This window comes from Passer montanus, unplaced genomic scaffold, assembly GCF_014805655.1.
Source record: "Passer montanus isolate IOZ18808 unplaced genomic scaffold, ASM1480565v1 scaffold20, whole genome shotgun sequence".
Classification (NCBI taxonomy): Eukaryota; Metazoa; Chordata; class Aves; order Passeriformes; family Passeridae; genus Passer; species Passer montanus.
The window spans coordinates 4,651,251-4,673,041 of NW_024366592.1; the positions used below are offsets into that span (position 1 = coordinate 4,651,251).

A 21,791-nucleotide genomic window follows, 5' to 3' on the forward strand; every position below is an offset into this window, starting at 1 on the left:
TTATTCTGTGGTGAGCATATTCTTTTATAGACAGGTGCCTGCCAGGCTGTTAATGAACTTTGAATAGATGTTTATTTCTTCAAAAAATAACCAGCCCAAAATGTAACACTTTCCTATGGAAAAAAAAAGGCTACTGAGGGCATGAAAATAAAATGGTATCTCATTTTTTTAAAGAGCAAAGCTTTGAGAAGAAAAAGCATGCCATTCAAGTGAAGACATAAGACCATGATCATATTTTTGCAGTCAAAGTTAGTATCACCACTGCAAATGCTGAACTCCTGCCATTTCGAGGGGTGTTGGCAAATAAAAGGTCTAATTTATATGCAATTTCAATTTAAACAATCATGAATTAAAGATCATTCAGTAGACTAAATTAAACTGCACCAAAATGCCTGAAATGCCACCAATGCCTCAACTCCCTGATTAGCAAACCAGTCTGAGCAGGTAATTGATTAGAGGAAAAACATCTGCCTCCATTTAACGTGGATGACATTCCCCATGGTCAGTACTTAATGACAGCTCCTAATGAGGACACAGCTGATCAGCCACAGGAGTCTTCCACAGACATTTCTTTCTCCTTGCCATCCTTCATTCAAGCATAAGTTTTTGAGAAAAGATATGATGAGAAATATGAGCTAGGGGTGCAGTAGACCTAGGCCATCTTCTCTTCCACCTCTCCAAGCTAATAGAGTTTGTCACAAACACCAATCTGGCTACAGCCACAAAACTCTGCTGCAAGTATTTTAATAATCAGGACAAAAATGTCCAAAGAGCTACAGATTTAATGCTAGCAAGGCTAAAGTTCCTACTGTGTTAAATACTGCACATATGGACATCAGTATTTGCACTGAAAAAAAAAAAATAGTTGAGGAATTCTGAAGAACTCAAGTGCCCAGAGCTGCTCTGGAGAATAAAAATCTCCAGTGCTTTCAAAAAAAGAACATTCAAGCGACTCAGCAGTTTGACTGCAGTTTCTTCTTAGCCTCATCTGTTTGCTATCTGCCAACAAAGACAGAAATCTGAAATACTGGCATACCAGAAATTCTGCAGCACTTATGCCTAAATAAGTATCTTTCTTTAGTCTTACAGAACTCAGAACACACTCAGAGAAGCCTTGCTTAAATGGAGAGCTGGCTGCAATTGAGTTCCATCCCAATAAAAAGTTCAGATGGTAAACCCAAACTGTGCTGAAATTTTAAATGTGAAATTTTAATTAACTGAATAAATGCATATATGTTAGTTTAGAAACAAAGAAAAAAATCCAGAAAAAGTTAAGCCTTTTTATATGCTGCTTTTACCAAGTTTGCAATCCAATAATATGCAGGACCAAATTGTGATACTACTATAAATGCAACAGTGTAAGTGTTACAGACAACAGAGATTATCCAGAGCATTTTATTTTAAATAATGCATAATTATATTTATTATGCAGATTTTTATACCCTCTGCAGACCACACTGATTCTTAAACCAACACACCCCTTTTACAAATGTCACAAATTTAGAAAAGCAAAGATTATTATTATTATTAATAATTTGGCACATAAGAAAGAGAAATAGCAATGCACATTTGAACATAATGCAGCACTTCTGTTCTCCAATTATGATCTAAAGGGACTGCCTTTGTAGATAAAAGAGTAATTAGGTGCCCCATTATTTAGTTCTCTTGGACTTAATTAAAACTAAGATGAATTCTAGTTTGGAGCAAGTGATGTTGTGTGCTGATAACCTGTTGCTTAGGCACTGAGATATTTTCTTTCTTTTCTACATTAGGATCTCTTTACAAGTAGCCGTGGTTCTGCATTCATATATATTTTTGCAGTAGGAAACACTTAGACCTTTTATTGATATGAAATAGAACTGTGGTAAAAAAGTGAATGATAAAGTACCTCTGTTTCCAAGAGTCCACTGTAGGCTGGATTTGCTGTGCTTCTTCTCTTTCTTTCCTGACGCTTGCTCTGGATTTCTGTAACCATGGAAAGGAACATGAACTGTGTATTTGTCATTCATCAGGGAAAAATGTAGATATAACTTGTTATGTAAGATGATCTTACCCTCAGCCCCTTGAGCTCTGTGTTCTGTTTCAGTTTCTAAAGTATAATTGGGTTGCATCAGCATTGATTTTTGCTGCAGTTCAAGGTTTGACATTAATAAGCTTTTCCTTGTGAGATTCACAGGCATTTTTTTTTCTTCCTTCAAGGTAGACTTCTGCTGCCCTACAAGAATTTTATTATGATCTCTTCAGACACATTCAGCAAGCATCATCAGAGAGCCTTCAAAGTACTCTCCTCCATGGAGGCTAGAAAAAGCATCATTGAAATGGCACAGCTGGATTCACTTCTAACCAGGGTGTGATGAGTTATCCACCCAGAATACAACTTCACAATCCTGAGCTTGCAAAATATCATTATGAGTCATATGTGGATGTATGTGTCACTGCAAACACCAGCACACAGATGGGCTCTTTGGACTGCAGCCCATTTCTCCCTTCCACTAAACTTCCACAACTCCCTTCCACTAAATGGTGACACCTATTGAAGATGACACATGCTGAGGACTGAGTTTAGCAACCACCAGCCATGTGCACAACTCTGTAAACACAGAGAGATGGAGCAGATGACTTGGCCACAGAAATCTGTAGGTTTAATGCTACTTTGATCTGAGCCAGGATTCCATTTATATCACACAGAATTTCTTTCTCCAGCTCTTGACATCAGTTCAGAATGCTGAGATTATTACAAGCATGTCTTTTAGAGCATGTTATTTTGCTTATAAACCCCAGACACACTTTAGCAAGGAGATTCCATGACATAAAGTGCGTGCTCTATTCCAAAATATTTCCTGTGTGAATATTGTAAGGTAAAGTTTAGACTTTGTGCTGAGGTACCAGAGGGTAGTCTAAATGCCCCCATGGTGGTGATACCTCTGCTCTGTCTTGCTCTATCTCAGAAGGAGAGGAACTGGCAGGAGCATGTTCTTCAGCCCAGAGGCCCCAGAGCCCACCCAAGAGAAGCTCAGGACACCCTCTGATTATGCAGGAGGTCTGGCCTTTCCTCAACATCTGAGCTGAAGAGGTGTATCTCAGAACACACTCAGCACGAGAAAATGGCCTTCGGGGTATTGAGCAAGATCTCCCACCTGTTATCCAACAGTAAGATACAGCTGAGCTTTCAGGGTGTTTATACACTGGATGCCCAGCACTCAGTTCTGTTTTCCAGCACCCTTTTCAAGAGCTGATCATTCCCATATACCATTTGAAGCATTGCTACAGTACAGGGTGTCAGTATTTTTGGTCATGTCTTGGACACAGTGTCCCTGGAGATGAGGCAAGCACTTTATATGGGTTTTGTACTGGCTTAACTTCTAAGATATGGATTTAAAACTTTCCCTTCATGAAAGAGTATCAGCTGAGCTGCTGTGCTTGGAGTGATGGATGCATCAGAAGGAAACTAGATGGACAAGAAAAACAGGAGAGCAACTACTAGCTGGGTTTTTCTATGGCACAGGAACATGTCACCTCTCATGTTCAGAAGGTGTCTCTTCCCCTAGGGCACTTCAAATAGCACAGTCACATGCTGCCATGTGACTCAAGGGGCTGCACAGAATCTCACCACCAAGAAATGTGTGATCTGAAGCTGCACTAGGATGTGAGATAAGTGCTTTGGCTGTAACCACTGTAACATCACATTAACATCATTCACACTATGCAGACTCCAAAACACAGGATCTTGTCTGGGAAACGGTTTTGTCCTACTGTGAAAATATTTCCTATGAAATGCTCACGTGTCTGTGCTGAAATATCCATCCTGAACCTCCCAGGCTCTTTGAAAGCATCTAAAGGAAATTGTGCCTCAGCAGCAGGGTGAGTGCTCCATGCAGATCCAGTGGCCTCTCAAAGCCACAAAAGAGCAATGTTGTTCTTAATGTCAGCATCAGCTCTTCTAATGGAAATGCTCTCAAGGTCCAAAGGTAACAGAGATGTCACAACTGAGGAACCTTGGTGCAGCAATAAAAGTGGCCCTCAGCTGACTCTTTGGTCTCAGCAGTGTGAGCTGGAGCTGTGGCTCTTGCAGCCAGGCTCAGGACCCTTACCAGTGAATTCAGGGCTTGCAGCATCTCAGCACTGCCATGGCAATGCAGAGAAAAAAGTGGAGTTAGGGCAGGCTTGGTCTTCCAGAAGTGGTCACAGGACTGGCACTTTCAATGGCCCAGAAAAAGAAACAATTCAATGCAGCAGAGTTTTCTTTGTATGTAACTGGGCCAAGCATCTCATAAAAGGACAGTGATGGACCTGTTGCTCTCTGTCCTTCTTGGTCCCAAGTTAAAGAGAAAATTTCTTTGGTACATGCTCTCACCAAGGCAACAGAAAATATCTGGTGGGGTCTGAATCACACATATGGCAGATACTTGGAATGCAGCTTTGGAACAGGCATTGCTATGGTACAGAGATAAGAGCTGGCTGGGATGAAAAGTAATAGCAGTGGGAATAGATGGAAAAGCAGAGAGAGAGAGAGAGTAATGAATGGAAACATCTCGAGATGTACAATATCCTATGCAGCCATCAGGGAGGGAGAGCACTTTCTTGGAAACAAAATACCAATTTTCACTTTCGTGGAAACAAAAATATCATGCATCTATGTGCATGTGGAGTGGTTCTGTCAAAAATTACACCCAGACAGAGCAAAAGCATACACTGGTGTGCTATCTTTTGTTACTTGTTACTTTTGCTATAAAAGTATAATGTACTTTTCAGAGCAGGATGCAATAAAGTTAAATTAAATTTGTTTCAATTGATGAAATCACAAATATTTCAGTAATCTAGATGCACCAAGATATGCATTCTTAGAATGACCTGAACTAAAGGTCATTCTTTTAAAGTTTTGCTTTCCACCTTTTTTTTTACAAAATTGTAATGCTAGAAGGTGTTTCTAATAGCTTAGAGAAAGAGTCAATATGTTACAACCATGAACTGCATCACAGAATTGAGCTATCTTATTCCTTAGCTTATCTAAAAAAATAGAAACATAATAGGAAAAATTAAACTGTAATACATTTGACAAAGATTAATGAATTTAAAGATAGCTTTATGTTGGAGGCCAAACTCCAGTGAGCTGCTGCCTTCACCAATAAACACTCTGCATGGTCATTCTATGCAGCCTGTGATGGCAATTTTTCTTTATTTAAAATATTTTATTTATTTAGAAAATTTTTTCTTTGTTTAAAATTTACAGGGAAAGCTGTACCTTGCAGACTGTCAGTTAGTGGAAGCAGCTGTGTTCATTTACTGCTAAAGATGCCTCACTCAGGCTCTGCAGAACAGAGCTCTTTCCCCAGGCAGGGAATGCTTGTGTGGAGGTCAGGTGAAAAGGCTTCTAGGTGGATAGAGAAACACACATAGAAGTGGATCACAGCCCTTCACCAGAAAATTAATGAATAAAATTAAGGAAAACTGTAACACTGTGAATTAGAGATACTAAATGAATAAGCTTTTAATGATCCAATCTTGATAGAGTTAAATTCCAAAAATGTGAAATGGAGAAATATTTAGAAGTTTTAAAATAAACTGAACTGTGTAATGACAGTATGTCCTGATAAATAGCAATGACTGATAACTGTAAAAATGACACAGTAAAATAATAACCTTTAGCATGTGAAAGCTATAAGGAAATCTCTGACAGTTGTAATCACCAATTCTGGTGAAGAAATACCCTTTCCATAGTAAATAGCTCTTGGTTGGAACCATTTATTTAATGCTAGTAGAAATATAAGAAGTGAATTTGTCTTCAGGAATTGATTCTGCATGGCAAGTGTTGTAGCAATTTGATTCAAAATGAGCATCTCCACACTTGGTGTAGAACAGAGAAGAGCACTGCTTGGCATTTTGAACACAAGTAATAAATCCACATAAACAATGTATTAGTTCCAATAAAATCAAAGGGTATAGAATTATTCAAAATTAAGTCCTCTCTGTTGTAAGCATAATTTGTACTTCTGACTAATTTCAAATGTTGTCCTGTTTTCCTTAGACAAAGAAAACAACAACCAATCATCATTTGCACTTTTTGGATTATAAATCTTCTCCTCAAATTGTTGTAGCTTTTTGATTTCCATTTCAATCCATGACCATTAAAGGATTAAAAATTATGAAGGCTTAAAATTTCTTTAAACCGCTTTCAAATTCTCAGTCACTGGGACATTAAACTATTTTTTAAAATGCAGATTTAAAGAGGAAAAACACTGAAAAATGGAAACAAGACCCACAGGAAACCTGCTGCATATACTGAGGAGACATTATAATATCTTACTGATTCACAACTTGTCTTAAAACCAAAGAACTGGAAATCTTAGAAAAAAGAAATCAAGCTAAAAATGGTAGATGCCTTGAGACAGCGAGGTAGCTAAGCATGCTCCTAAACCTAAAGCACATAAAACATAAACTCAGTGCACTGGAAATTCCTAAGTATTTTGTTTACTATGGGATGGGTGGTAAATATCAATTGCCATTAACACTTTTTGTGATCAAGAATCACTGTCAGCTGATACAGATACCAGTTTTCTCTCCTTTTACTGGTGGAATCACACCAACTTGTTGTAGCTGAGCTTGTAACTAAAACCATCAGGGTGCAGATCTTTACTTCAAAACACCTGCATCATCTCTGTCCATGAGAACTATTCTGGCACCCCAACTTGTCTCATGCTACTGGTAAATTTGCTAAACAAACTCTTTTTTCCCCCTCTCATCTCTAATTTCAGAACAACAAAGCTGAGAAGAACTATTCTGCCACCCCAACTTGTCTCATGCCACTGGCAAATTTGCTAAATAAACTCTTTTTTTCCCCCTCATCTCTAATTTCAGAACAACAAAGCTGAGGCAAAGAAAGATACAAATCTGCTAACTTTTGCAAGCTATTTTTGGAAGGTTGGAGAAGGAAACTGAAAATAATGTGATGCTTATTTTAGCTTATGTGCAATATTTGTTTGAAGTCACATTCAGGAGCCTGAGGAGACATGCTAGATGCTCTCAGGCAAACACAGGATTTGGTGGGAAGGTGGTTAAGTTTTTGGCTAAGTGGGGAAAAGGGAGGAAAGGAATTCTTTGTGAGAAGTAATCTTAAGTAAGTAAAATCTTATGAAACAAATGCCAGATTTTCATCACTATTTTATATATTATTCTGTGGAACTCTAGAGGTGACAGACAATCAAGTCAAAAAGTGAAAGTCACATGGGAGAGAGCAGAGGGCACTTGCTGCATAGCTGGGCAAACATCTTTGAACCTCACAGATCCATCAACCAGATCAGTGGCAGTCAGAGCCTTTGCAGGATTTTTGTTTCACTGTTTCTTCCAGGTCTTAACACCTTTTAGAGGACCATGATGACTGAGTGAGCCCAAATACCAGCCTGTGCCAAGCAGGGCCAGTCCTCATGCCCTTTGAGCACTGCCATGGGGTGGGAGGCAGAGCTAAGTAAGGTCACCCCCTCTTGTGAGACTGAAAGGCACAACTGTGCAAATCTGATTTTTTAATTTTCATTTTTTCAGTTTTCATGCCCTTCAGAGAAGGAGAGAAGGAAAAACTGAGAAGGAATCTTGTTGATGTATATAAATATCTGCAGGCAGGGATCAGAGCACGGACTGGGCTGTGCTCCATGGTGCCCAGCAACAGGACAAAGGCAATGTGCAGAAACTGATGCCCAGGAAGTTCATCCTGAACATGAGGAAGAACTTCTTTTCCAGAAGGGTAACAGAACACTGAACAGATTGCCCAGAGAGGCTGTGCAATCTCCTTCTCTGGAGGGATTCAAAAGCCATCTGAACGCAATGCTCAGCAATGTGCTCTGACAGAGAAGCCAACAGCAAAGATTTCACTCAAAAACTGGACTGTAAATCAACATATGCCACCTTACCTTCCAAATGTTCTGTTGTAACCAGTCCTAGTGCTACCATGAAGGCAATTTTCTAAGGAAAAAATAAATGGGTTAGATTTTCTACTATAATGATCATGATAAGAAAATAAAATTAGCATTGACAGAATAAACCTAATAAAAGTCTTTTAGAAATGTATCTTATTTGAATGCATAGTTATGTAAAGAACTTTAACTAAAGGTTTGCTTGAGATATGCCTGGTTCTCCTTGTATGAGTATATAAACTCAAGCAATTCAAAGATGCCTGAAGTCAATGCTAAATGACTACTGATCTTACACAGCACATGACCAATATTCAGTCAATTCAATCAGTTCAATTTCACATTGCTAGCTGGATTGTTGCTCAATTCTTTAGTGAAGTAATTTTGTTTTATTTTTTACAATCTGGACATGATACACTGCTTTTATTGGATATGAGCAAGCTGTATGAAGTGAAACAATTATGAACTGTACAACACTAAACAAGACATCAGAAGCATATTGAAAGTCCCCTCCCATTAAAAACAACAATAACAAAAAAAAACCACAAACAAACAAACAAAAAAACAAAACAAAACAAAAAAAACCAACAAACAAACAAAAAAAATACCCAACCAAACAAAAAATTTCCAATCCCAGAAATTTCTCTTTCCAAGTTTTAAAAATAACACAGTGTGCATGGATTGTGAAGACATCTACTTTTCCTCAATGGGGAGTGAACAGACATCTCCCACTCACACTGGTGAACTCATTTTGCAGCATGAAATCTGATCTAAAATATTACTCACAACCCTTCTAAACTATATATGCACAAAACAAAACTTCATACCAAAAAAAAATCTTCAGGACATGCTGATGCAGTGATAGGACAAGTATTAGAGCAGATTCTAAATTCTCTCAGCGATTTCTCACTGGAACATGTTTCCTTGCAGAAAGGTTTTGCTGAAGTTTTTATCGCATGTTTTTGATGAAAACTGAAATTACACTGTGCTTTTCCAAGCCCAAACTGAACTGAACTCCTTGGTTTTCAGCCACATTTGTGGTACTTGTGGGGCTTTGTGCTGAATGATGTTGTTGGATTTTATGAGGTTCGGTTCCACAGGAGAGACAATCTGACAATGCAACTCAAGCTCTTGGGAAATCCAAGCAAGCAAAGCCCACAATCCAAGTCTGAGGAAGTGTACAAAGACCACAGGAGGATGCAATTATCACACCTCAAATAAAATGTTTGGATTTAGGTCCAGCAAAAACACAGTGCTTAAGCAGTAGAAGGTCAAAAACATTGTTTCATTCAAAGAGTGTCAGAAGAACATGTTTCAACACTTCCCAGTCAAAATTAGTCTGACCTTCTTGTTTTGTGAAAAGCCTGATGATTTAACATTTCAATTCAGTTCAGGAAAAAGTCAACTTATAAATTACCAGAACTACAATTTTCTTTTCAGTTCTGACTTTCACTTAGTGAAATTGTGAAAGCAGAAACATCCTCTACATCATTTTGTAGATCTAACTATTGGGTGGTTCATCAAAATTAAAAGGTTAGGATTGGACATCTCTACCACTCCTGCATCTGTGAAAATACCTTTGTCAAACAGTTGAACTAATACCCATGTAAGCAGGAATAGTTCCTTTCCACAATCTCAAGACATTCCTACTCTCCAGGTAGATTAAAAAATGGTGGTGTAATGGCACTGGCAATTTAGATATATTCATGCTGTATTTCTGCCTTTTATGTCTGTGGTAATTACATGCACGTGTTCATTTGCAAGTCAGACCTCAATTTCAGTAATATTCACTCCTTACATGCCTGAAACACCAGCCAGGCACAGTGGGGGCCCCACACCTGAAGGAAAAGATGAATATTTGATCCACTGTGTAAAAAAAGTAACAGTGGCAGGATACTTCTCAGCACTGTGAGCAAAAGTAATAACAATTTTAGGGATAGAATCAGGAAGATGGAATGGTTAATGTGTGTTTTCTCAATGGTACAGAATTCTTGCATTACCCCAACATTAAACTGTAGGGAAAGAACACGTTTGCTGATGCCTCAACTGAAATTTGTGTACTGGAATGTTTGCTAAACAATTTCCTCACTTCATACTGAAATTGCTTGAATATGTATCTAACTAAAAGCAACATACTTGCTTAAAATATGAAAAGCCATCACAAGTGGACTTGAAAATTATCTCATGATTAAACACAGGAAGTGTTAGCTTTTATAGGGACTTGAAAGATGGTTCCTTTTAAAAAAACCCAGTACAAGCAGTATTCTTTTGAACAAGCATATTATTTTAACAGCCTATTTGTTTTTATGGGTTTTGCTGTTTCACACCTCTGCAGCTGATTAGATTCAATTCAAAATCTGACTTCCACTGCAAAACTTTAATTTCAAATATCACAGGGTCTATTGTTTGTCCTCTGTACGGGAAGTTGCAAAGCTAAGACTTCATTTTCTCCAGATTTTCAATCCAGGCTTAATACTAGCATTTAGTTCACAATTGCCATTTGTCTCTCTTGTGCTTAGGAAGAATTAGAACACCAGTAACTAAATAACCAGCATTTGTGGCAGTAATTTTTCTTTTCAATAAAAACATTTTAGAATGACAATGTTGCCAGATAGTTCGTTAACATGAATTTTTAAATTATCAAAAGGGTTTTGGCAGAATTCTGTTTCTCTCTGTGTTGAACTCAGGTCTCTTCAAGAAAAAAAAAGAAAATATTAACCCTGCACTCACCCCAAAGAAATTAAGAAAAAACCACAAAAAACAACATCCAGGGTATTTTCTCCCTAGAGGAGCAACTCCCTTTTGTAATTATTCCATTTTTTTTTCAGAAGTCATCCTGGTGGGTGAAGGCCCATCACTGGATCCATCATCACTGTTCTCCATCCCCAGCGGTGCCCTGGTGATGGGAAGGAGGGGTGACCTCCTTCTCCTCCTCAGTCCATGATCAGCTTCAGGGTTTCCCAGCAGGATGACCAAGCCAGGAGCTACAGACAGTAATTATCCTTGTTTTTCTCTGTTTATTCAGGTATACTCAGTAACTGCATTGGGAATCCTGGGTACTGCCAAGTTGGGTTAATTCTAGTTAGCTCGTTTCAAATTGTCAGTGGAATTTGCTAAATCCCAGCTAAGTTCTGTACAGAGCCATATTGGAGTTCCTGCCTCAGTTTTCTGCTTTGAAGATAAATAAAAGTGAGAAGTGCCTTGAGTGCCTATTTTCTCTTTAAAAATACCATGCTGTTTTTGCTTTAAATTTAATCATCTGCTTATAAGCCATGAGTGCTTTTAGAAGTACACAGTATGTCTTTTCATGAAGCAAAACAAAGATTTTCATAAAAGCATTTCATTTTGTAATTACATGTTCTATTTATGTCATTACATGTATTTATACTAATTATGATGTTAGTTCTAATTACACTAATTGCATAAATACATGATAATCAACTAAAGTTTACTTTCAAAGAACAAAAGAAATTAACTCTAGACCTACCTATTTATGGCTGTGCAACAAATCTATGAAAAGAACTGTCATAGTTTAGGGCACAGTGTCAGCACCCTACCCAGAAAATTAAGGTTTTTGAGACCTCCAGTAAACAGGGTAGGAACAGTGTCTGTGGTTAGAAAAAGGTCATTGAGATATTTTAGTTAGCTATGTAATGAAAATCTTACATTTTTGAATCCCATACCATAAGTGTGCCCAGTCCAATTGCCTCCTCCTGCCTCTCTCTGGAAGGCTTTTATTCATCATTTTTCCATGGGGAAAAGTTACAGGCAAAGAAAAATTGTGGTTTTCCTAGCATTCTGTTCCTAAGCAGGTCTACTGGTCTTTCTGCCCAGAAGGTGCGACAAAATAAAGAAGTTTTTGGAAACACCTGCCTAAACAAAACAGGACTCTACAGTCCCATCATTCCATGGTAATGAAGATTCATATAAAGGTCAGATTTTAAACTTGGGAGGTTTCCCAAGCATAGTTTTGCAGAGCTTCTTCATAGAGCTGTGATATTTTGGGCTAAAATATTTATCCTTAATACTTTTTTAACCATATGAACTTCCTAAAATAGTGAAAAAATTGACCACACGCATGCCTCAAGCAACATATTTTATATTGTAATAATCCCCTTAAACCTACAGCTCCAAGGATGCTTTTGTGCTACACATTTATCAGACTGGTGAGGTTTAAGATTTCACAGGAGCTGAGCATTTCTACAAAAGAAAGTTTCAGCCTGCATAATTTCTCAAACTGCCCTAAAATTACACCTAATATAATGTGAATATATCCAGTCAAAACCCAAAATGTCTGTTAGAGAGACTCCATTTCTACAAAGAGCTGCAGTTCATATTTCTAGTTTAAATCAAAATTATAATTCCTAAAAGTGATTTAGTCTCACTACCTGCTTTCTACTCTCTTACCCAATTTAAAGGATTTTAATGTATTTCAGACTAGAATCTGTGTACATATGGGAAGACATGTACACAGCAAGTGCAGGAAACTATTAATACAATCTAAAAATTGCAAGATTCATTACAAAGAAGATGTTAAAAGCTCAGCTTACAAAAGAAATGCTAATTCCACCTCACACACAGCTTCTAAATCTGATGCTATATGTTTGACAACATAAAAGAAAATATCTTAGGCTTGTATACACCTTTCACAAGAAACCCAGCTACAGCCATGGGGTCCCTAGTTTATTATGAGACTTTTAGGTATGATGAGACTTCCAAATCTTACATTTTGTGACAGTGGAAGGTTTGAATGGTGCAAACCAAATTTGTCAGGGCACTCGCTGGCTGGGGAATTACCCTGATGGCAGAGATTGAGAGCTGAGATGAACAGCTGGCAGAACCATAAGCACAAATAAAATAATTGCATATGCACAGAGAAGGATGTTTAGATTTGGCCCCCATAACTTAACCATATTGTAGCTCATCTATTAAAAAATAAAAGAAATAAAATCACCTCTGGATTTTCTTCCTTTTTCTTTTTGGTAGCAGGCAGTCCCTGAGCTGACTCTTCAGGAGATTTCTTTGTCTCCAGTTTACTTTCTGTCTGGGTTTGGACTTGAGGTTGAATAATGATAACCTGAAAGACAATGTACAAATAAGACAATTCACTATATGAAACTGGATTTTTCTGCCCGAAACCTTTGAGTCGTCTTTGAAGGGTTACTTGATACCCTACAAATAAGAAATATGAGTCACAAGTCAAAAGCATAAAACAACAGGATATCTAGGTTAAGGTCCTAAATCCATACTTAAGTTTCTAAAAATTAATTCTTATTGGTGCATTATAAACCTGCTGCAGCCTGAGTCACTTGATCAGTGCCTCTGAAAATTAGGAGACCTTCTATTTAGAGGACTTGTGAAGGTGGCTGAGAAGCCATGCTTTAGCAGTTGTGTTAGTGATTTTAAGGTCTCTCCTTTGATTTTATTTTGTGTATGAGTAGAACAAATGGGATTAATAAGCTTTCAAACCCAGTTTGATCTCAGCTGTACCAGTGTTTTTTCAGAAAGAAGATACTCCTCACTTCAGTCCTCAGCCTTTACATGATATAAGCAGTGGATGTCCAGTTTTCTGTAAACTAAATAAACAATATGCTTTTAAAATTAATTTTAGGTCTTGTTTAGAACCTATAGGAATTACGACACAGATGTCATTCACACATTTATGGTAGTATATGCAGCTGCTTATATTTGAATTATCACATGAAGATTTACATGACGTAGGTCACATTATCTATTAAATTAAAAGGAATTAATTTCTGCACACAGAACTACACATATGACTTCACATCTATAATCAAAAGGACTGTGGAAGCTTCAAAAGGACTTCCCAAGGACCATCACCTTCTAGATAAAGATTATTAGATTTGAACACTAGGCCTTTTCCATCTACTTCCTTGCTAATTTTCAATCAATGTCATTTAAGTGTTAGATACATTATCTCAACTTAGTCACTCTAGACGATTCAAGAGCATAAGAAGCAATGGTTTTCTGAGCCAGGAGCCATTTTAAGTAAGAGAAAAATAATTTATGTCAAAGAAATGGGGAAGATATGTCTGCTTTTATTTACCTCAAAAGCCATCCTACATCCTCTATATTTTTTTAGCACTGTATGAGAATTTGTGCTGCCAACAAGACCAAAAGTAGCAGAAGCCCAGTAGTAAATTACAGTGAATGTCTGCTTGGTACATTAGCAGCCTGTATGGAATCTGTCTCTGGTAGAAGAGTGGTAAAGTTCTTGCATTCCAATGCTGAAAAGCAGTACAAAGATGAAAGAAGTAATTCATAGCTTGATTTTTTTTCTTTTTACTGATTCATCTCCTGGTCAGTTCTGAAACCCTGAGCTCTCATTTCATTTGAAAGAGCAGAAGGGAATCTCTGATAATTTTATGTACTCCCTGGGGTCAGTGAACAAATCGAGTATCACTGTGTCATTGAAGAGGGAATCCATAGGAAATGTGAGTCTGTACAGAATTCAGGATTTGATTAGTGAGGATTGGCTTAAGGAAAGAGAAGTTCATATTAACAGAGGGTCCTGTTAGTATCTACAATATCTAAGTCTACATCATGATGTGTTTTGTTCCCAGTAAAAAACAATATGTAGATACTAAACACCATGATGTGTTTTGTTCCCAGTAAAAAACAGGCTAGTACCCAGATCAAAGTCTGCTAGCTTCCATGTGTCCGTGCAAGACTTCCCCCATTGCTTTCTGATTATTTTCCTTGAGAAGAACCACCGACAGCACTGCACAGGCCGTGCACTCCCAGGGCCCCACTCTGCTGATGCCTGCAGCACAGCTGCTGCGTTTGCTGCCCGGGGCGCTCACCTTGCTGTCGGCGCTGATGAGAAGCGGCTGCACCTTGATGCCGTCGTTGACCACCGAGACAGCGGCGCTGCTGCTGATGGGAGCTGCATTGCTGGGCGAGGTGGAGATGATGGCATAGGCCACGCCGGCACCGCTCAGAGGGGACGAGAGGGCTGCAGGCTCGGTGACGCCTTGTGACGGGCTGCTGTGGGTCTGTCCATGGCTGACGGTGTTGTTGGCAGTGGGGAGGGCGGGGCTGGGGTTTTTGATGCTCACTATGGTTGCCTTCTGGAAGGTGGGAGGCTGCTTGGAAGGTTGGTCTCTGCACGGGGAGATTGGGAGGCTGTCTGGAATCAGGGTCTTTGGCCTAACCTGCAAACAGAGAGTCAGGTGTTACTGGGCATGTGAACAAACACTGCACAGGTGTGTTCTCCCAGTGGAATCTCTGATTGCATTCACCATGCACCAGGAGCATCTAGAAAAACAGAATGGAGCAACTGCAAGTAGCCAACCATTCATTTACTTGTAGATATATTCCCAGCTCTTCTCAGTTGGGTCATTTTGAAGTTCTTAAATCAATGCAATGCTGAACAATAAGTGAGAAGAATGTAAAATTCTTATTTTGATTAGCACACATCCATACAAATGCTAGTCAAGTCACATCCAGTTCTCAGTAGGGATGTGTAAGCCAAAGCCATGGCAAAGAATGGAAAACCTAGATGCAAAAATTTCCTGTTCTGGAGGACACAACATTTTTTTCTATGAATTAAGCAAAGGGAGCTGAATCTTTAAGGGAGTTGTGGGAAAGCATTTAAGGGACACTAGAGTATATGCCTTTATACTGGTGGACTGGTCAATGAACAACCTTGTATGTTTAAGACATGCCATGTCAAACGGAGAGGAGATCAGTCACACAATCACTTAACTCACAAAAAAAAAAAATTAAATAAAGAGAGGGATACAAGAAACCCACAACCACCAAACGTCATATTTTGTTGCAGTAATTAAAGAGCTAACTTGCAGCTGTGGGTGGATGCAGGAGGAACTTCCAAGAATGGAAGAGGACACTTTGCCCTGCTTTGCAATAGCTGGGGCTGTACCCAGAGCCATGAATGATAGCAGCAATCAATTGTTTTCAGCTAATGTGATTGTTTCCAGTGGCGTAATTAACGTTACCCAGTCAACATGGCTCTGCCTTAACAACATGTTAAGTACAGTTCCAGGATCGAAAATAAATAATTTAAAATGCTTCACATGGAGTTAACTTCACTCCCAGCTTATTCGTTAACACAGCCTGATAAAACAGTCAGTTCCCTCTGTGCTTATTTAGTCCTGTCACTCCTCGCACCTCCCATACTGTGAAACAAAATGACAAGTTCTAACAGACAAACACGGGAACAGCTGCCTGTGTCACCACGCTGGAGTCTACAGGAGCCCTTCAGATGGGGCCGACTTCAATCTTCAGCCTAACTAAGCAATTTTTAAAAAACGCAGGGATTTACTGGTGTGCAGAAAACCATCTCTCAAGGCTGGCCATCATCCCCTATTGTGTCAAGAAGGAACCATACCCTTCTGTCCCCACAGCAAATATTAAGGGCAGTAACACATACATTGCCAGCTCTCTGTGTCTCAGTAATTTGTCCCTTAAATATCAATAGGACCCCTGTGGACATCCACAAGCCTACTGGGGAAAGGCATCACAACAATTATGCCCTGGAGAGATGCATCTTAGGCTCCAGGCATTCCTCACAGCTCAGGATGAGGAAAGAAGCCTCCCCCATTGGTGCTCTGCAGCACTATGTAAACTTGTCCCAGTTCTGTCCTCCCCATTGGCCCCTCTTCCTTCCCTACCCCTTTTACCCTTTTATGTTCATGTTCTGGTAACTTCTCCCTTCCCTGCTTTCCCATGGGTTTGTGTAACCCCACCTATCCACCCTGGCATTCCCTATCCCTGTGCACTACCCCTGAGCCCTCACTCGGTTCATTAGATGATCCCTGATACTCTTTTCTGTCCTCTTTTTCCCAGTATTTATACCCTGGACCCTCCTTTGCCTTTGTCTTTGGCCCCTGGACCTCTTCAGCATTGCCTGAAGTAAAGCACGTTGGAACTCCATGCCTGGACCCTCCTGTGTCTTCACTGCTGAGCTGCTCTGTATGTCTGTGTATGTGTGTGTGTCTGTCTGTCCGTGTGTCTGTCTGTGTGTGTGTGCTGGTGCTCTGGTGGCTCCTACCCCTTGGATGCTCTTGGGGAAGGTTGTGTCCAGCATCACCGTGGACCACAACAGACCCCTACACCCACGAGCAGTGCAAAACCAGAATCAGAGGCACAGTCCTGCTCAGGACATTCACATTTCCAGCAGTCATGGTAGATGGAAAGGTAAAGAGGAGATTGCCCAAGGTCCTGCAGACTCGTGCAGAGCCTGGGAGACACTGTGCTCAGCTTAGAACTTCGGGGTGGCACTGGAAAGCTGCAGAGACCTGCTGTGAAATGATGCAAAACTACTCCAAGGAACCACAGTCAACATACCCTGACAGTAACTGAAGGGTTCTTTGCTCATTTTCTTTATGCAATCACTTTGTGTAATGATTATCTGACTGGCTTAGTTAAGATACCAGACAAATACCTTGGTCAAGTAGTTTTAGGGAGAACTCTGTAATTAGCTTCATATCCATGATTAGTTAATGGTTTTATTTTCAACAGTAGTGCACAAAGCATCGGTTTAAACCCATCAATTCAGGAGTTTCTCTAGCCAAAAACTGTCATGTAGTCTACCAAGATCCACTGTATCAGTCACTCTTAATTGCACTTTTATATTTAATCAAAAGTCTAATTAAAACTAAATGCCTACATATATTCCAGCTATATAATTATCTTTTCTACTGCATGATGTAATACTTAAGTGAATCCTACACACATGCATGATACACATCCCACAAGTTATGGATGAACACATCTTGCTTCACTGTAAAATAAGCTCTTCCTGCACAGATAATTAAACAAACTTAATTTTCCAAAATACTAAATTCTTTATAAAGTGCTGCATACTGAAATTATCTGACAGGATGCACCAAACTGGTACATTACAGAGCATATGCTGGGCACTTTGTGCCACCATGTGATACAGAAGAGGGATAGCTGTTTTCATGGACTAAGCCTCTGAAAACTCCCTGCCAGGTTTACCTAACCTTGGGAGACCATATTTGTTTGCAATTACAGAACAATAAAAAGGGCTGACTACAGAAACAAAAGTTTCAGGTACTCCTGGCTTAAAGTTAGAATAATTTAAAGTGAAAATAACATTTATTTTAAGGACCTGCAAGTGTGAATCCAAAACACAAAGCAAACATAGAAGCCCCTTGTGCTCCAACACCTATGAATGCTCCCTCAGAATATAAACACTAAGTGCAAACATTTAATAAACAGCTACATTAAATACCTTTGGCAGATGTCACCTAAAATCCCAAACTGCTACAGTTATTTGTGGAGATAAATGGTATCAGCTAGGAAGAGAAAAAACAAGAAGGAAAAAGGTAGCATAAATTCCTTTCCCTCATGGCAATACTGTAGCTTAAATTTGGGAGATGAAAGGAGGACAGTGGCACTAGCAAAAGTTTAGAAGTTGGCAATCACTGAAGAAGAGGTAGAATAAAACTAGGGCAGGACAGGGCTGCAGTGCACACACAGTACCAAAAAGTAATTTTCTACTGAAAGTAGCACAGGGTGGATGATACCAGTCCCTGTCACAGGAGTTACAGAAATGAAAGGCACCAAAGTTGAGCAAAAGAGAAAAGAAAGAAAAAGACAGCATGTACGTCACCAAAAGAACACTTCAACTCTTGGCAAGTGTTGCAAGTAACAATTCTCCTGTAGCTCAACCCTTCTTTCCCCAAGTATCTTTCATTTAACTTCTGACAGCTGTCAAAACAGAATGTGATACTACCAGGGCTCAAAATGCAGAAGAGACAGCTGCTTCTTGAATATAATGATTTCCTAAACCCGTGTTGTTCTTGAGTTTCCTCAATACCCACAATAACAGAAACATTTCATTTCCTGTGGCGATGCTCAGACTGGTACTTCTCAGATAGCTGCAGGCGAGCACATTTTTCAAGGAGATATTCTCAAATCTGAGCATTCACTAGGTGGCGGCTGTCTGCTTTTCACACACGGAAATGAGAGAGCACCCAGTCCTGTGAGATGTACAGAATGCTCTTTTGTTCAACAACTTCTAATTAATTATATTTTAAAGACTTTCAGATCAGGAAAGAATTAGCTTCTGTGACTAACATGACTTCTTGTATATCCCATATTATTAAGCTCCCTCCAGATGTCCCCATATGAAGCTCAAAGGCTTCCACTTCACCAAAATGTCATTCAAGCTCTCAAGAGCACAAGCTGCTGAACACTGCAGAGGTGAACGAATTGCTGAGTGGTGGAGGTGGGAGAGCCTGATGTGTGTCACCACTGACAGGAAAATGTGATCACAGGCAATCTATTCCCTGGGGAATTTCCTCCTATTGAGCTGCTGATGGGAGCTGGGGACTAAAGGGCAACTCTGTTTTTTTGGGAGTTTTCCCTCAGGTAGGCTGGGTGGAGATGCCAGGGGGAGTCGGGCTGGGGGAAGGGGCTGGGTGCAGTTGCTGGTCCTCTCTCAGGTGTTTTTGGAGGATGATTGGAGCTGCTGCTCCTGGGGAAAGGAATTTCACTGCTTCTGCAGTGGGGTGAGCCTCTGCTGGGGAGAACAGCCACTGAACCGGGACCTTATTAACACTGGGTTTGGGTTCTCTTTGTTGTTAATGCCATAGTTGATGTTGTTGGTTTGTTTTATTAAAGAATTTTAAAGAATTGTTATTCCTATTCCCATATCTTTGCCTGAGAACCCCTTGATTTCACAATTCTAATAATGCAAAAGTAGGGGGTTTACATTCTCTGTTCCAAGGGAGGCTTTTCTGCCTTCCCTAGCAGACACCTATCTTGTAAACCAAGACAATCTCAACAGGTGAGTCATTCAGCTGCTGTAGTAAAGAAAAATAAGGTAAGAAAGAAAACCTTTTACAAAAGAAGTCCTCATGATCCAACTCATACAGGTATGGGCAAAAAGGAGAAGGGAGGAAAGTCACACAGTTCCTCCAATCTCTGTGGGCAATCCTATGTATTCCTAAAGGACAGGATTTAATTAGAACAGTTACATCTGTGAAGATCTTCAGGTGATATGAGAATTGTTAAGGGCATTTCTGGTAAATGTGTTCTCCCTCAGGCCTAGGAAAGAAGGGAAGTTAACACAGCATACTTCAATTACAAACCCAAAAGGGATCACTGTGGTACTCCTGTTCACAGGCTGGCCATATAATTTCTCCCAGAAACTGAAGACTGATTTTAAAAGAAAATACTAAAGACTTCTGAATTATGAGCTCCAGTAAATTGTTAAAATGTGCATTTTTTTATGCTTGTGACTGGCATTTTATAGCAAGGTTGAATTTGCCTAACTTCAGCTTCCAGTCCCTGGATCTTGTTAGAGCTTTGTCAGCAACACTGAAGAGCCCTCCCCTTCCCCTGTATCAGATATCAGCTGGATCATGCTCAGCATCCATCAGCCCTTCATACTAGCAGGGCCCATCTGTATGAAAGTAAGTTTTTCAGCTCAACACAATATCACGTTGCCTTTGAGAGAAAGAGCATTATTCACACTTTATTTTCACTTCACCCTTGTACTCAGAGCTTGAAAACAAAAACTCAAAATGGATTTGGCACAATTCATATGTCACAGAGGCAAAGTGCTGGGAGCAGCAGCCAGAGCTTTCATTCTTGAAAACTTTAGAGGATTACATAGAAAACATTAGCAATGGCTGATAAAATGAGTGCAATATGGGGTAATCATATCCTTCACCAGAATGAACAGATGCACACTGACTTCAATAAAGCTGTGTCTATTTATGCCAGCTGAGGACTGACTCCCTCCCTCTTCTTTTTTGATCAGTAAAAATTATGCAAAAAAAAAAATTTCTCATTAAATTTACAGCAATGACACTCCCTAAAATCCAGGTTGCCCCACTCACTCAAATACAAGTATTTGCAGCTTGGTTTGTTTTTAGTTCCTTTCCCAATAAGCTCCTATTATCTTCAGCCTGGTCTAGGACCCCTGTCAAAATAAACATAGTTTATTTTCATCCCACAGGGAAGATTTCTTTCTTTTCTTCCTTCCCCTTGATGGGTCTACATAAAAAAGAAATTACTCTTCACTGTAGAAAGCCCAGGCAAGATGACCCAGAATAAGTGAATTCCATATTCACATACAACTTAAACCTCTCTTTAGCATATCCCTGGAATATTATCCTATGAACCTACAGAAGGATTTTGTGAAATGCAGGGCAAAACCTAAGCAACAGCTCCAGCCCACATTTTCAATCCTGCTACTCTGGATGGAGCAGACCAGGCAAGAAACCTTAATTTGATCAAAACCAAAGCAAAACTGAGCAGACTTCAGCAAGACCAGAATTGCAACAAGCCCCTCAAAAAACCCCTGGTCTCTCAGTTTACAAGCAACACAACCCAGGAGCCACTCAGCAGTGTTTTCACATGTCCAAATTGCACACACTCCAGCAGGCTGTGTACCTGCCAGGATTTGGTGTTTCAGTTGTTAGTCATGGACAGCTAACTTAAGTGTAAAGGTAACATGCAGCTAATAGAACTCCTGGGCAGTTTTTAAGAAGGCAAAATAATCTAATTTTGTTTTTCTTCTCCTTCATCCTTGCTTGATACAACAGAAATGGATGTTTTGATGAGAAGGATGTTTGAGTGGGAATCTGCCAGCTCTGCTTTTTGTGCATTACAAGGATTTCTGGGTTTTTTTACCTTCTGCACAATTCTGTCCTTGATCATGCAGTTATCTTTGTGCCTCTGATGAAGAAATTAATCCTTATTGTTTAGCATTACAATGGAAATATAAAAGATAGACTGTGATTATACACACCAGGCAATAACTTACTTCCATTTCCACTCTTTTCAGCATTAGAAGTTAGCTTGCTTCTCTCACAGATATTCATCTATGATTAACTTCCTTCAATTTGAAGTGCCTATGAAGCCTTTAGG

General features: G+C 39.5%; 1 protein-coding gene across 3 annotated transcripts in view; it reads right to left on the bottom strand.

Moving 5' to 3' along the window:
* The window catches only part of PHF21B (PHD finger protein 21B), a 155,101-nt gene that overhangs the window by 11,710 nt on the left and 121,600 nt on the right, over positions 1–21,791 (bottom strand). For all 3 annotated transcript variants that reach the window (XM_039708129.1, XM_039708127.1, XM_039708126.1), the window contains 4 exons: positions 14,726–15,076; positions 12,856–12,978; positions 7,902–7,953; positions 1,889–1,965 (listed from right to left, as the gene is read on the bottom strand). In XM_039708129.1, the coding sequence (XP_039564063.1) occupies positions 1,889–1,965; positions 7,902–7,953; positions 12,856–12,978; positions 14,726–15,076 (603 nt within the window). The remainder of the gene's footprint in view (positions 1–1,888; positions 1,966–7,901; positions 7,954–12,855; positions 12,979–14,725; positions 15,077–21,791) is intronic.